The following is a 14,386-nucleotide window of genomic DNA, read 5'->3' as shown; positions in this document are numbered from 1 at the left end:
CTAACCTTTTGAAATCTCGCATTAAGCGTCGACGCGCTGGTGTGGACATTTTTCTCGGGTTGAACTCCTGCTACTGTTCCGAAGTCGTTCCTGGGGTCGCCTGCCTTGTCGCTGGTCGCCTGCTTGGGGCTTGAGTAACTTCTACCGTGGTGGCTGCGTTTTTTTCGGGCTCGTTTCTCGTCTTACTGCACACCCCTGATCACGACACACGCGACGAACAACTAGGAGAGACACGCACGCTATTCTACACAAAATTTTTATTCGATTCGCTGATTTTCCTCGGTCCCAGGTCTTCTATCTTTTCCGCGACAATTTAATTTCCATACACGATTCACGACTAACTTTTCACACTCGCGCTATCTTCGTCTCTGTTTTATTCACACTACACTGTGCGCGGCGACGACGATTGACAAGACTACTGTCACTTTGACGAGAACGAGGCGAAAAATCAACCGTGGCGAATTCGCTCGTGCATGAACTCAGCAGCTTTCTTTCTCATAAGCACGCGCTGAAACCGCGTGGTAGACAAGGACGGAGCCGCGGATCGGTCAACGTAGCAGCTGGGAAGAAAAGGTGGCAGTCCTCGGCTCTTCTGCCAAATGGGATTTTCGAGGTCTATCGGAGTCGTTCGGCTTGTGGACGAACGAAAGTCGGTTGAGAACTGTCACCGAGCAAATCCGTGATTTGACTTCTCCCAGCGGATTTTGGAGAAAATAGATTTTACGAAATTTAGACAGATTCACCAAATCAGTGACGAAAAAAGGTGATGTTCGGGATTCAGCTTGAAATTTTGAACTAGTTAACAACTGCAGCCGAGTGGATTACGACTCTACGCGGAAAACGCATTGATGTATGAATGACTTTTCGTCCGAACCGTTGGCCTGTCAGGTGGCGAGTAAGTTCCTTCGCATGACTGTCAATTGATGTGTTGTCCCCACACCGATTACAACTTGAAACACTTCAGAGCACAGCGCACGACAGAGTACAATTCAAAACTCTTATTCACGCAAGTATCACAGTCGGTTTGGTCGGATTCGCCCGTGAGACGGAACCGCTGCGTAATGCTCCCCACGTCCTTAACTTGAAAGACCTTCGCTTCCCAGAACTAAGCAATCCATTTTTGATGACGCATCGACTTAAATTTAACAAGTAAATGCTTTGAATTTCATCAATTGTTTTAAATTGTTTGTCATCTACGAAAGTACGTTGAATTTAGGTATGCCATATGGAACTCCGGCGATTTAATGTTTGCATTGGAAAGCAGAATGAATTCACATGTGTAGCGCGTGAATACCCGCGACCTTTCTCAACCGGAAATCAAAGTGTAAAGTATTATTTTTCTGCTAAGGGAATTTGTACTGCGTTCTGCCTTTATGCGAACTATGCTATGCAAACTTATGGCCGTCAGGAATTTTAATATATTCCCTACTTCCAAGTATTTGAACTTGGCATCTGATATTTTCCCAGGTGCCTCGACCTACTTTGTAGTAGTACCGGACACTGTCTCAGAACGTGTGTGGAGGTTTCGCCATACTCCCCACAGAACCTGCCGGCAATGTCCGTGAATATCTCTGGCTTCCCCGGGTGATAATTTAGTCGCCAGTGACTAGTGACTGTTCCCACTATAATCCGGAGGCTTTTTATGATGAGGTTTAAACAGTCCTTTGTGCACTTGGGTTCATATCACCCCATAAGCAACCTGGGCTACTCCATTCCTGGAAAGTTCATCATCATCAACGGGGCAACAACCAGTATCCGGTCTAGGTCTGCCTTAATAAGCAACTTCACACATCCCGGTTTTGCGTCGAGGTCCATCAATTCGATATCCCTAAAAGCTGTCTGGCGTCCTGACCTACACCATCTCTCTATCTCAGGCAGGGTCTGGCCCGTGTTCTTTTTCTACCATAGATATTGCCTTTATAGACTTTCCGGGCCGGATCATCCTCATCCATACGGATTAAGTGACCCGCCCACCGTAACCTAATGAGCCGGATTTTATCCACAACCTGACGGTCATGGTATCGCCCATAGATTTCGTCGTTATGTAAGCTACGGAATCGTCCATCCTCATGTAGGGAGCCAAAAATTCTTCGAAGGATTCTTTTCTCAAACGCGGTTAAGAATTCGCAATTTTTCTTGCTAAGAACCCAAGTCTTCGAGGAGTACATGAGGACTGGCAAGATCATTGTCTTGTACAGTAAGAGCTTTGACCCTATGGTGAGACGTTTCGAATGAAACAGTTTTTGTAAGCTGAAATTGGCTGACAACCGTGCGCGGATTTCATAATCGTAGCTGTTATCGGTTGTGGTTTTCGCCCCTAGATAGGAGAAATTATCAACGGTCTAAAGTTGTAGTCTCCAATCTTTATTATTTTCGTTTGATCAGTATGATTTGATGTTGTTGGTTGGTTGGTTTTTGGTGTAGACGTTGTCACCATCATTAACACACAAAGTAAGAAATTACTATAAACGCAATTCAAAATGGTGCCACTTGCGAAATGTAAAGGGATTTACAGTCCACACCTTCTCGCAAAATTTCATAACAATTGGTTCAGCCGTTTCCGAGTAAATCAGGGTGTGACAGAAAGACAGACATTGATCGATTTTAATAAGGTTCACAAGTTTATACCCAACATTGCTGAAGTGAATAAATAGCTACAATTTCTAATAACTACTGAATCGTTATGAAATTTGGCAGGTACCAGCATTCTAACCATTGCATCAAGCACTACACCCTTGAGGAATGTAGTAAACATTACCAGCAAGCTACATTAGTCTACCTAGAAATCTGGAGAGAAACACTGTAAAAATGTGCACTCTATTGTCCCCCACAGTTCAGCATGGACTCGGAAGAATTATTTTAGTTCTTCAAAATCCTTGGCAATAAGTTCCTAGTTGCTTGAGATTACAATGTACGTAGATTGGAGATGAAGGCTTTCAACTCCAAAGAGTAAAACAAGATAAAGACATCCATAGGGTAGCCAATAGTGATTACTAAAAACCTGTATTTATTGCCATTTACCCCTTGGTGGAGTATAGGACGTCATTTATTGCCCTCAAGAGAAGGAGAAAGCAATAATCTTAACATATGCTTAAAACTGCATGAGGAAGAGAAGTTTAAAGACCAAACTTTTGTGCGCTGTAACTTCGGCAGCCTAGGAATCAGGGAATGGAAGTATGCTTCGAGCTCCGCGAAGAGCAGCAGGTGATGTTATAGGCGGGGTAGTCCATTAGATCCGAGGAAAGTTTAAAAAATGCATAAATCCAGATCGGATTTGCGCTGTTGTAGGAAAGAAAGATTCAGAAAGCAGAAGCGGGAGGAATAGTATACACGAGGGGAGTTTTTCTTAAAGAAGAAGGAACGGGTGAATTTACGTTGCACATTTTCAAGGGCAAGACAATCATAGTTACGAGGAGGTGACCAGATCATGGAGCAGTACTCGAGGGTATTCCTCACGAGGGAATTGAAGGGAGCTAAGGAGGGTTGGATGGAGTCAAAATCAGAGGGGGAGCGAAGTATAAAGGCTGACAATTTTGCTGCTTGATTGGTGACTTCGAGACTCTGTATTCTCGTGGCCATTTTTCAACATTTCTCCCTTTTTGGTGATTACCGCGGAGTATGTCTTTTCAAAGATGAATTAGGAAATCATATGATCAGCGGGCATCGTAGTCACCAGATGTTTGCCAAGGAGCAATTTGCAGGATTTCTGGCATTGTTCCTGGGTATGGCGCTTCCACATCAACTTGAGTCGAAATGAGCTCATAAATATTTGACTATTTGTACCAGCTGGATTTCCACCCCTGCTAAGGTGGGTAGTGTGCAACTGTCCCGTCTGACGTTCCTGGTGAACATAACTAGCCTAGTCTTCCTGGCGTTCACTGTGCGTCCGTTATGGAGGCACCCACTCTTAATTAGATGCAGTGTTGTATTTAAGCGATCACACACTGTGATATGCGATAATTATTACGGCTAGATTGTCCGCAAATGCTTTTGCGAAGACGTTTGTGTCCTCCAGGAACTATAGCAGGTTGAAAATAACCAGTTGCTCTGTAGGCAACCCTTAAAAAATCCTGCGTCAATAGACTTCTGTTCGAACAATAAGTGGATCTTTCTCCACTCTAGCATGTGAAGGATCCACCTGATTAACAACGGATCGATCCCATGCTGTCTTTCCGCGTTACAAATTACCACGAATATTATGCCTTATCCGTAGGCGCATTCGATGTTCATGAATGCGCCTAAGGCGTATTCTTTATCGAATATCGCCTTCTCAATTTTAGTCGTTAGCTTATGGAGAGCTGTGAAGTGGTCACTCAGGGATGTATCTATTCCTTATGAACGGATCTACTAGCCTTTCCAATCCTTTTAGTAGAAAAGAAGTTAGACTGATCTCTGGCATTCCTGACCTCCATTGACCTCATCGAAAAATTATGATCAAGGTGTCATCTTCGCCGTTCCAGCCCCCCAAAAACCTCATCAAAGATCTAAAAACTCAAGAGTTCGAAGTCAAAACGGCAACATAATTAATCGCAACAAAGTTCAAGGACTGGTTTACACCTAAAGGTAGTAAAATGCCAAGGTGTAAACTTCACCCCATTTACAAAATCCATAATATACTGCAACGAAAAGTAATTATCCAAGAATTTTACAAATAATCTAGTCTGGGGCAGTTTACATCCAACAAGTGGGCAAGATGTAGACAAAAACGGTCTTAACAACAAAAGATGCGGCAGCTGAGAAGGAAATCGCAAGAAATGCCAGTTTTAACAGAAATCAGCAAAATATCGAAGGATACCTAGACTATAGCGCACAATTTACCACTAACCCAACAGCATACAGCTACATTAAGCTACAATAATGAATTTCCGTGCGGTCGGTCACACTTATGCGGAAGCCGTTAAGGGCCATCTCACCCAGCATTACGACAACCACCGATACCAGCAAATACAAACTAACTCTATCGGAAGGCAACGTTATTTGAATTCTGATTACTTTACCTAAGGTCCGGTTGCAATTTCACAGAAAGAATAACAGCACGATTTTGCAGGGACATAGGGGAGAATCTTATTGGAGATATGGAGCAGATGAAAAATCGGTCAATGGGCTCAGTATTTGGAGCAGCTACTCAATACCACTAAACAATATCCTGAAATCGTCTGTACCGCCACCTACATTCGAAGTCAAGGATGCACTGAAATACTGCATGGGTCGGAATGGAATTACCTGCGGAGTAACTATAGATAAGGATTTTGGGGATGGCGGAAAAATGTCAAGAGCTCATAAGCGTGATTTGGCTTGACGAAACTATGCCAGAAGATTGGCGCAAAGTAGTGTTGGCTTATTCATTAAAATGGTGACAAACGCAACTGTGAGAACTATAGAGAGATGTCGTTATTTATTTAATTGTCCATTAAGGACAACAAACAGAGTAAATTCCAATCACTTATTGTCCTCAGGAGAAGGAGAAAGCAATAATCTTATCCTATGCTTAAAACTACTTACAGTAGAGAAGTTAAAGGGACCAAGCTGTTGTGCGTTGTAATTTCGGCAAAGCCTAGGAATCAGGGAATGGAAGTAGACTCGGAGCTCTGCGAAGGGCACGTTGAAAATGTCTGCGTTACGTTTGTTGTAAGACGCAAGACGGCAGGTGATCTCGCTAGCGGTGGAGCAGTCCATCAGACCCGGTGTGCATAGATCCAGACAGGATCTACGCTGTTGCAGAAAGGGAAGGTTCAGAAAGCAGAGGCGGGAGATGTAGTCCACACGAGGGAAGCTTTTCTTAAAGAAGAGGGAACGGGTGAATTTACGTTGCACATTTTCAAGGGCAAGACAATCACAGTTACGGAAGGGTGACCAGATCACGGAGCAGTACTCGAGGGTATTCCTCACGGGGGAATTGAAGAGAGCTAAGGAGGGTTGGATGGAGTCAAAATCAGAGGAGGAGCGAAGTATAAAAACTGACAATTTTGTTGCTCGATTGGTGACTGCGAGGCAATGGGTGTTAAAGCGGAGCTTATTGTCGAAAGTGACTCCGAGGTCTTGAGTGGAATATAAGCACGACAAGGGATGTCCGCTAAGAGAGTAGGAGAAAGAAGTGAGTGATGATTTTAGGGTGTAGCACATAGAGTGACACTTTCTGACGTTTAGCGCTAAACCATTAGTCGAGCACCAACGAACCAGAGTGTCTAGGTTAGATTGAAGCGAAACACAGTCCATAGGCGACGATATAGCGGAAAATAGCTTAAAGTCGTCTGCATGGAGCAAGCTGGGACAAGTAAGGAAGGAGAAGGTCGTTAATAAAAAATAAAAATAACAGAGTGCCCAGAATAGATCTTTGCGGGATGCCAGAGGAGAAGGAGCGATAAGTGCAGCCGTCAGAAGAGACGCGGCAGGTTCGGTTGGAAAGGTAAGGGACAAGCCATAAAACAAGTGGTATGGGAACGCTTAGAGACGAGAGTTTGGATAGAAGTATCTCGTGATTTACAGTGTAGAAAGCTTTAGCGAAATCAGTGTAAATGGTATCTACTTCTTGTCGTGATTTAGACATTTAGCGACAATGTTGGTAAAGTCAAGCAGTTTGGAGGCAGTGAACCTACGGTAAACGAAGACGTGTTGCTCTTTCACTATGTGGTGGCCAAAGTGGACGCACAGCCAGTCGCTGACATCTTTTCAAGATTTTGGAACAGGAGAGAAGCGAAATGGGACGATAATTTTCGGCAAGAGCACGATCACCACTTTTGTGAATGGGGATGATGAAAGCCTCTTTCCAACAGTCCAGGTGAAGAGACCGTCGTAGCCAGGGCTGACGTTGATATAATTTTGACAATGAAGCACTCGACAAGGAGAGGAGTAAGTATGGGGATGGTAGGCGATGCGGAGCAGGTTACATCTACTAGCAGGAGGGAGGAGAGGGAGAAGTAAACTGAGGAAAAGTGGCAGCGGAGTAAATCACAACATAGTATGGGGGAATTTAGCTGAGGTGCCAGAGAATTTAATGGATAGGGGAGTGTCTGAGTCGGACAGCGGGAGTTGCAAATGTGGGACCAAAAAGGTTTGAGGATTCCGCGCTTTAGTACGTCTTGAATACTTGCCAGATATTGCGCTCTGGATTTACGTGTTAAGGATTTGACCGGGAAACGCAGAGTTTTGAAAGAATCTAAGTCAGCATAGGTTTTAGATAACAGGAACTTCTTCCTCGCAGTGTTTTTGACGAAGTTTTGGACTTCAGTGGTGGACCAGACAGGGTAGGAGCGCAAGCATTTAGGAGAGGAGGGGACGTAGCGGGGAAGATCAGATATAGAAGGTGTTGATTGTTTCGTCACACGTTAATGGAGAGAAGAGGGGAATTCAGTTGATTGTCATCAAGGCTGAGTTTAGACCTTTGAAGTTAAACTTGGGAGGCTCGCGTGACAGGAGAGTGCAGTCGGGATATTTGAGCATCAAACTCGAGAGCGGGATGATGGGCGTCAGGGGCGCCGTAAGAGGAGCATGAGGGGGGAAGACAACGTGCGGGAAGGTTAGAGAGGACAAAATCAATAGTGCCATCTAAGTGGTTTCTAGAAAGAACATGAAAGTGGGCAAAAGAAGGAAAAAGTGGGTGGAGTTTTAGGGAGGGAAGGAAGGTCCAGCCAGTAGGCCAGGAGAGCAAAGGAAGATTAAAGTCACCCCAGAGGATGAAAGGAAATGAGGGGAACAAAACGATTAGAATTTCGGATGATCTGTCGTAGAAATCCTCGTGCAGAGAATGGGGTCTTAGGCAGGGAAAATATAGACAGGATATGATAAAGCGGCATACGTTTGCCGGAATGACTCCTACGGTGACAGAATTGTAGGCAGAAAAGATGAGTTCGGCACTTAGAGGGGACTTGACAGGTTGTCTTGCCAAGCGCAGTGCAATTTCTGTAACAACGAAAGACAGAGTACCTTCCAGGAGCTCGGAATCTGGAATCCTACCATCCAACCAGGTTTCAGAAATGCAGATAACGTGATTTTGGAATGCTAAGGCAGACAGCTTGCTCCTTAGACCCCTTACAATTTGGTAAAACAGTCTAAAGTTTTGAAAATCATTTAAGTTCTGCGAGGCAGAAGCTTAATCCTCTGATAAGGCTTGAAGACTGCTTGTGGCTAAAAGAAAGGTCGTGGAGATACGTCGCTTTGAAAGAAGCTATCACTTGGTCAGAATAGAGTTGAGTTGGCCTTGGTTCTGATGTAGACCAGAATTTCGTCGGTGGTGGAATACGCTAGCCTCAACACGAACAATTGTTTCGGTGGCGAGGAAATGTTCAGCAGAGGGCCGCCGCTGGGGCGACATGAGATTGAGAAGGCCGCAGGTGTGGCCAGCGGTGGCGGGCATTGATGATCCGCAGGAGGAAGCGTGCGGTACCGACAATGCAGCGACAGTAGGGCGATCGTCAAAGCAGCCGATGCTGAGTAGGGAACATGTCCCTCGAATGAAGGGCGATTGTTAATTGGGCTTGGGGACATCGTCGGTCTGCTGCGATCTTTTATAGACTGGAACAGTGCGTGGTAGGCTCGATGAAGCAAATTTGATGGTGATTTTGAGACTGCAAATTAAATCGACGCCAAAGTCGCTATGGGAATGGCTCATGAAAAGTTAGGGGCAGTTAGGGCACTCCATTCAAGAGGATAACGGTGCACTATAGGAGAAAATGTGGTCAGCATTGTGCTTGCCCGTGATTATTATATTATTGATTTGACTCAGTTACTCATTCACACCTAAATTAACTAGCATCCATCTCCAAACCTTTGTCAATACCTGTCTTCACAATGTTGCCAGGGTACTGGCCTAATGAAAAGGTGGAAGTGGAGGCGGATAAGTCGCCAGAATTGGACTCAATTTGCAGAAAATGAACATCTTGAGTGCCATCGATACCATTTTCGAAGAGCGTGCGTTGGAGAAACCAATCATAAACAGTTTTTAGTAGTTGAAGGCCGTAGCGGTGAGGTCAATCCATACCCATTGGTAGCACGAAGGACAAAAGGATAATAGCCACCCACTTTCAAGTTAATTTTTTTTACTTTGTCTAATAAAAACTCCTCTAACAATAATTAGAATATTGTACTTTTGATAATATTAAATAATATGTCACTTTCATTAATGGAAAGATCAAATTTACATTCCATACGCTGGCCGGAGCGTACGTGCTGCAAATCGAGATTACAATTAGGGACGGCATCGTTAAGTCTTAAAGTTACTCAGTGTCGGGAATGATGAGGTTCCGCCTGGAATGCGCATAAATAAGCAAAAAGCTTTGCAATCTGTGGGCGAATTTCACCTAAAACTACTTTCAGCTACAAAAATATTCTCTAAGAAGTGATAATCTACGGGATATGTGGTTTGATGTCTCACAGACTCATGGTGGTGACTCGAAAGCGAATTCTATTCTTTGTGCGCTTTTTGCCTGTCGACTTGGGATTTGTGCGGGTCTTCACGGCATCAGGAGTTCTATGTTCGGATTCTGGATCTCAACGAATATTTGATATTGTGAATAGACGCAGAGCCAGCAATAGATCTGAAAAGAAGAAGGTAAAGATGTTGAAAAGGAGTACGGGTGCATGACTTTGTCTTTCTTACGTTGTAGCTCATCCAGGCCCAGAGAACGAGGGCAGCGAAGGTAGCGTCCAGCTGAAAACAAGTTGGTTACTGAGCCATTCCGTAAATAAATCAAGGAATAATTAACTTACATAAATATAGTAGCCGCCAATTAACCAAAGACCGAAAACAAACTGGAACAAGATGCCCAGCCCGAACAGGCCCATCCACGGCAACATCCATCCTCTCGTGCATGTTTTGATGCCGTAGTACAAGAGATACGAGGACACAATCAAAAAGAGGAAGTAAATGATGAAAATGCTCCCGAAAAGTGGCATCGAGAACCGAATATCCGCCTCAAACAAGGGGGAGTACAGCTGCGTCGACTCTCCCCCGGCGAGCATGTAGCAGACCTGGAGGAGGTTGGGAATGAGTGTCGGCCGCAATCGGCTTGATGAAATTCCAAATTGGGACACTCACCATCGTTATCAGGACCACGGATATTGCCACTGTGTAGTATGCAATCGCATAGCTCCCGGTCTTGACGGAGTTTGTCCAAATGAACGGCGACCAGCACGAAGTGAAGACAACCATTATCGCCTTCTACCTTTCGAGTCCCTCAGAATGTCAAGATTATCGCAAACTATGAAAAGAATTCGTAGAATTAATTGAAAACCATCGTAATCCATATAGATAAACTCGTGCCCTTACGCTCGAAGTGCCAATCTCGCATTAGTAAGTTAACACGCGAACAAGAATTTTTCAATTAGTGAACTATTCATTGCAGTCACGCCCAAAACAGCACAACCCGACGTTGGAGTGTCGCGGACAAATCACTAAAAAGTTAGTAACGGAGTGGGTGGGGCGGGTTAATCTTTGGGTTAACATACCTTGGATGATGTTTGGTCGATTTACAATGCCCGGCTCGATCTAATCCATATATTTTGCCGAAAACAATTGAAAATAAGCACAACGGGGGCATGCGCCATCCAGACGTAAACAATTGCAGAAGAATACAATGAAGTTGGTTACAAGTTTCTAGTTGGTTTGACATTTGCTATTTCAGGATTTTGAACCGATTCGGGTTCGATTCATTGCGGTTGTGGTATTTTACTTGGGTGGTTTGAGGAGGAGGTCATTGTAATTTAAAAAGGAACATAAACTAAAATTTCGTTATTGGTCTTCCTTACTTTGTATACTGGCTGGAAAACTGCAGGACAGGCTGTACGCCGGGTGATTTCTCAGAGTATTCTTTTTGGTTTGGTCGCTTTTACAATACTAGAATCATAAGTCAAAAGTTAAATTGTAGATAAGAATTCCCTCTACATATGGATGAATTGCATTTGTAGCCCTTGGACACCACCTTGTCTTTTTGGGGGAGCTTGTAGTAGTTTACTACTGCACTAAGAATGTTAAAAAACACACGATGATGGATACAATAAATTGTAACTCTCTGAATGATAAAAAGTCACATCCTCCGGATCCACCCGTGACTTTGATAAATCAGGTCGTGGCCGAAGTACTGATTTTGGAGCCCCCATCAGACTCATGCTCCATCATGGAGAAATCTGTGAATGTGTCAGTCGGAATCCTACACTCACTGTCTACGGTGCTGTCAGCCAGAAAGGATAGTACAGCAACTCCCTTAAACTGAGGAAATGGAAACCTAACTACGGCCGGTCTTTCGGTGACACTGTTGCCTAATTCTTCCAGAAAACGGGGAAGGAAGTTTCGGCAGAAGGAAAGTTCAGCCGCAAAGGAGAGGGGACTACAGACTTGCCTTTCAGAAAATTTTCCTCCACCTCTAAAAGGAAAAGCGGAAGAAAGGGGAGCTGGTGATGTGGACGCAACTGATCTAATTCCGGTATTTGGGAATAGATCCATACAGCTCGGACACCGCGAACCTGACATGGTTCCCAGCCGACGACAATGGAAGGCACTGCGAAAGAAGGCCAAGGCGTTGCCACAGCAACAAATGTGGCGATATCCAGAGAAGTCGAGAAATCGGTGAAAGTTGAAAAGAAGCAGGTATCCCCGGTGAGTTCCACACTGGACCCAGGACATTCTTCAGTTAGCAGCGGTTTTTATAGTATGTACTCTACACTACTACTGACCCGTCGACGGTTCTTGCAACCCCTTCAACATGCAAGTGTTGCAAGGGGAACTGGAACACTGCGAAAGCGGTTATTACCCATGAAAAGGTGAGAGCTGCCATACTGTCCTTTGAACATTTCAAAGCACCTGGCATGGATGGCATCTATCCGGCAATGCTAAAGGAGGGTGTGGAGCATTTAGAGCGACCTCTGAGAAATATTTTTCGAGGATGTCTCGCTCTGGGCTACGTGCCTTCTTCTTGGCAACAGGTTAAGGTAGTTTTCATGCCGAAACCTGGGAAAGATGACTATTCTAATCCAAAGAACTTCAGACAGATCAGCTTGACTTCATTCTTACTGAAAGGTTTGGAGAGACTGGTGGAGCGTCACATCCGTGGAAATGCACTTAGGTCACACCCACTTAGTGAAAACCAACATGCTTACCAACGTGGAAAGTCCTGTGAGTCTGTTCTTCATTCTTGGTCATAAAGATAGAGGATGCAACTTTGAATGGTGAGTACGCGATGGGGGTGTTCGTGGACATTGAAGGGGTTTTTGACTGTGCGCCTTTTCAAAAACTTTGTGATGCCGCCAGAGCGCATGGTGCTGATGATGCTTTAATTAAGTGGATCCATGCTATATAATAATAATAATCGTTGGCGCAACAATCCATATTGGATCTAGGCCTTGAAGTGTGTTAGAGCACTTCATTCAAGACCGTAACGGTACACTACAGTATACTGTAGGAGGCAATGTGGTCAGCATTGCGCTCGCCCGAGATTATTACCCTGATTTGACTCAGGTACTCATTCACAGCTGAGTCGACTGGTATCCGACGTCAAATCACGATACAAATTCCACTGTCATCAGTGAGACTTGAACCGCGACCTTCCGCACGACAGCCTTGTGCTCTAACCACTCACCTATCCGGACACCGCACCGCACGGATCCATGCTATGCTAACGCAAAGATTGCTGTGCGCTGAGGTAGGAGTCGATCGCTACCTGACTACAGAAGCAACGAAGGGCTGCCCCCAAGGAGGTGTGCTTTCGCCAATTCTGTGGAGTATGCTGATCGACTCACTACTATGCGAACTGCAAAATTTGCCAATACACGCTCAAGCTTGTGCTGATGACGTGGCTGTACTTTCTGTTGATCGGGATCTTGGAACGGTGTGTAGGAATATACAACCTGCCGTTAATTTGATAGACAGCTGGTGCCTCAGACATGGTCTGTCAGTTAATCCAAATAAAACCACAATGGTTTTATTCACAAAAAGAAGAAAACTGGATGGACTTTGCCTCCCTGAGATGAGGGGTACTACCCTTCAACTCTCCGAAGAAGTGAAATATCTGGGAGTCACTCTAGATAAAAAACTTCTCTCGAACAAACATGTAGATGTAAAGATGAAACGAGCTCTCACAGCTTATGGGCTGACCTTTGCCTCGACATGGGGGCTCAGACCTATGACATCCGGCGCAGCTCTAATGCACTACTCAATTTGCAGCCCTTGGATATATTCATTCAAAGTACTGCAATGAGAGCCGCTCATAGACTAATTCGATTAGATCTATGGGAAAACAACGGATGTGGGAGAGAGAGAGCACAGAGCATTGGAAGAGTTACTGGGAGGACCGAATCCAGTTCTTACAATGCCTTCCGATTCTCGTGTCCCCATACATCTGTTTGGAAGAAGATATGAAGTTACCCTGAAGCATAGAGAGGACTGGGAAGACCCAGAAGAATGTGTGGCGGGATATACGGAAGTCTTCTACACCGATGGCTCAAAAACAGAAGAGGGTTCTGGAGCCGGAGTCTACCTCTCGAATAAAAACGAGAAGTGGGCTTTTCCTTTGGGAAAATATGCAACGGTTTTTCAAGCCGAAGTTTATGCGATCCTAAGGGTGGCAAACTGGGTGATTGACGAGCGGTGGAAGGGCAGGCGCATTGCAATCTGCAGTGACAGTCAATCTGCATTGAGGGTACTGAACAGTCCTTTGATCACCTCGAAAATCGTTCAGGAATGCAGAAACCGTTTGAACTCTATGTCTAGATTCAATACGGTGGAACTACTCTGGGTACCTGGTTACTGTGGCATAGAGGGAAATGAAATCTCCGACGCTTTAGCGAAACGGGGTTCAATCTCCCCTATGCCGGGACCGGAGCGAGCAATTGGAGTATCAGTAGCATTGGCTAAATCCGTTTTCAAAAACTGGGAACAAGTTTCCCATAATGACAGGTGGCAGAGCCTAAATGCTGCTCGACACACCAAACTTTTCCTGCCAGAACCCAACATACGTACCGCAAAGTTAATCCTGTCGGAAATCAGAGGACTTGCAGGTGTAATGTGGGCATTCTGACAGGCCATAATTCATATTCAGAATAGGAATTACCGAAGACGATATGTTTCCCTCCTGTCATGAGGAAGCGGAATCCACGAAACATTTCCTATGTGAATGCCCCGCCTACGGACGCATCAGGAACCAGATCTTTGGTGCCGATGTTCTCCAATTGCGACGGGTAGCATCACATCCACTAACGGAAATCCGGAATACTCCGTTAGACGGGGGAGGCGAGTACAATGGGCCAACACGGCCTGAGTGCTCAGAAGCTGTAGCTTCTCCCCCACCATACACACACACTACTGCTGACGTGGGAGGTTCCTCCAAGGATGGGAAAATGTCAGAAGGAATACCTTCCGGGAATGCCTGTGAAAAAAAAAAAATGCTGGAACCCGGAA

The 14,386-nt window shown here is 44.9% G+C and overlaps 2 protein-coding genes and 1 long non-coding RNA gene across 5 annotated transcripts in view; 1 reads left to right on the top strand and 2 right to left on the bottom strand.

Moving 5' to 3' along the window:
• LOC119658844 (ubiquitin-conjugating enzyme E2-17 kDa) overlaps positions 1 to 971 on the bottom strand; it is a 36,382-nt gene extending 35,411 nt beyond the window's left edge. Inside the window, exon 1 of the mRNA XM_038066594.1 lies at positions 6 to 971. Within this exon, the coding sequence (XP_037922522.1) occupies positions 6 to 49 (44 nt within the window). The 5' untranslated portion in view covers positions 50 to 971. The remainder of the gene's footprint in view (positions 1 to 5) is intronic.
• LOC119658846 lies at positions 754 to 1,168 on the top strand. Its single transcript, XR_005250291.1, has 2 exons — positions 754 to 895; positions 965 to 1,168. It is a non-coding gene; the product is annotated as an uncharacterized LOC119658846 (long non-coding RNA).
• Positions 1,169 to 9,028: 7,860 nt separating this feature from the next.
• LOC119659175 lies at positions 9,029 to 10,577 on the bottom strand. 3 transcript variants are annotated; one of them, XR_005250325.1, is made up of 6 exons: positions 10,444 to 10,577; positions 10,034 to 10,196; positions 9,706 to 9,966; positions 9,596 to 9,646; positions 9,297 to 9,533; positions 9,029 to 9,243 (listed from the first exon to the last, which is right to left on the bottom strand). XR_005250325.1 is itself a non-coding variant. In XM_038067131.1 (6 exons), the coding sequence occupies exons 3-6, from the start codon at positions 10,145 to 10,147 to the stop codon at positions 9,450 to 9,452; spliced, it is 510 nt and encodes a 169-aa protein (XP_037923059.1). In that variant the 5' UTR covers positions 10,148 to 10,196; positions 10,265 to 10,389; positions 10,444 to 10,571; the 3' UTR covers positions 9,029 to 9,449. The 3 variants fall into 3 exon arrangements, 2 of the variants coding, with proteins under 2 accessions (XP_037923059.1, XP_037923058.1); XM_038067131.1 differs by adding an exon at positions 10,265 to 10,389 and having other exon boundaries at positions 9,029 to 9,533; positions 10,444 to 10,571; XM_038067130.1 differs by having other exon boundaries at positions 9,029 to 9,533.
• Positions 10,578 to 14,386: the final 3,809 nt, after the last annotated feature.

The sequence above is a fragment of the Hermetia illucens genome, chromosome 6, assembly GCF_905115235.1.
Source record: "Hermetia illucens chromosome 6, iHerIll2.2.curated.20191125, whole genome shotgun sequence".
NCBI classification, from domain to species: domain Eukaryota; kingdom Metazoa; phylum Arthropoda; class Insecta; order Diptera; family Stratiomyidae; genus Hermetia; species Hermetia illucens.
Note: the sequence above shows the minus strand (reverse complement) of the source record. Positions and strands in the feature narration are given on the sequence as shown.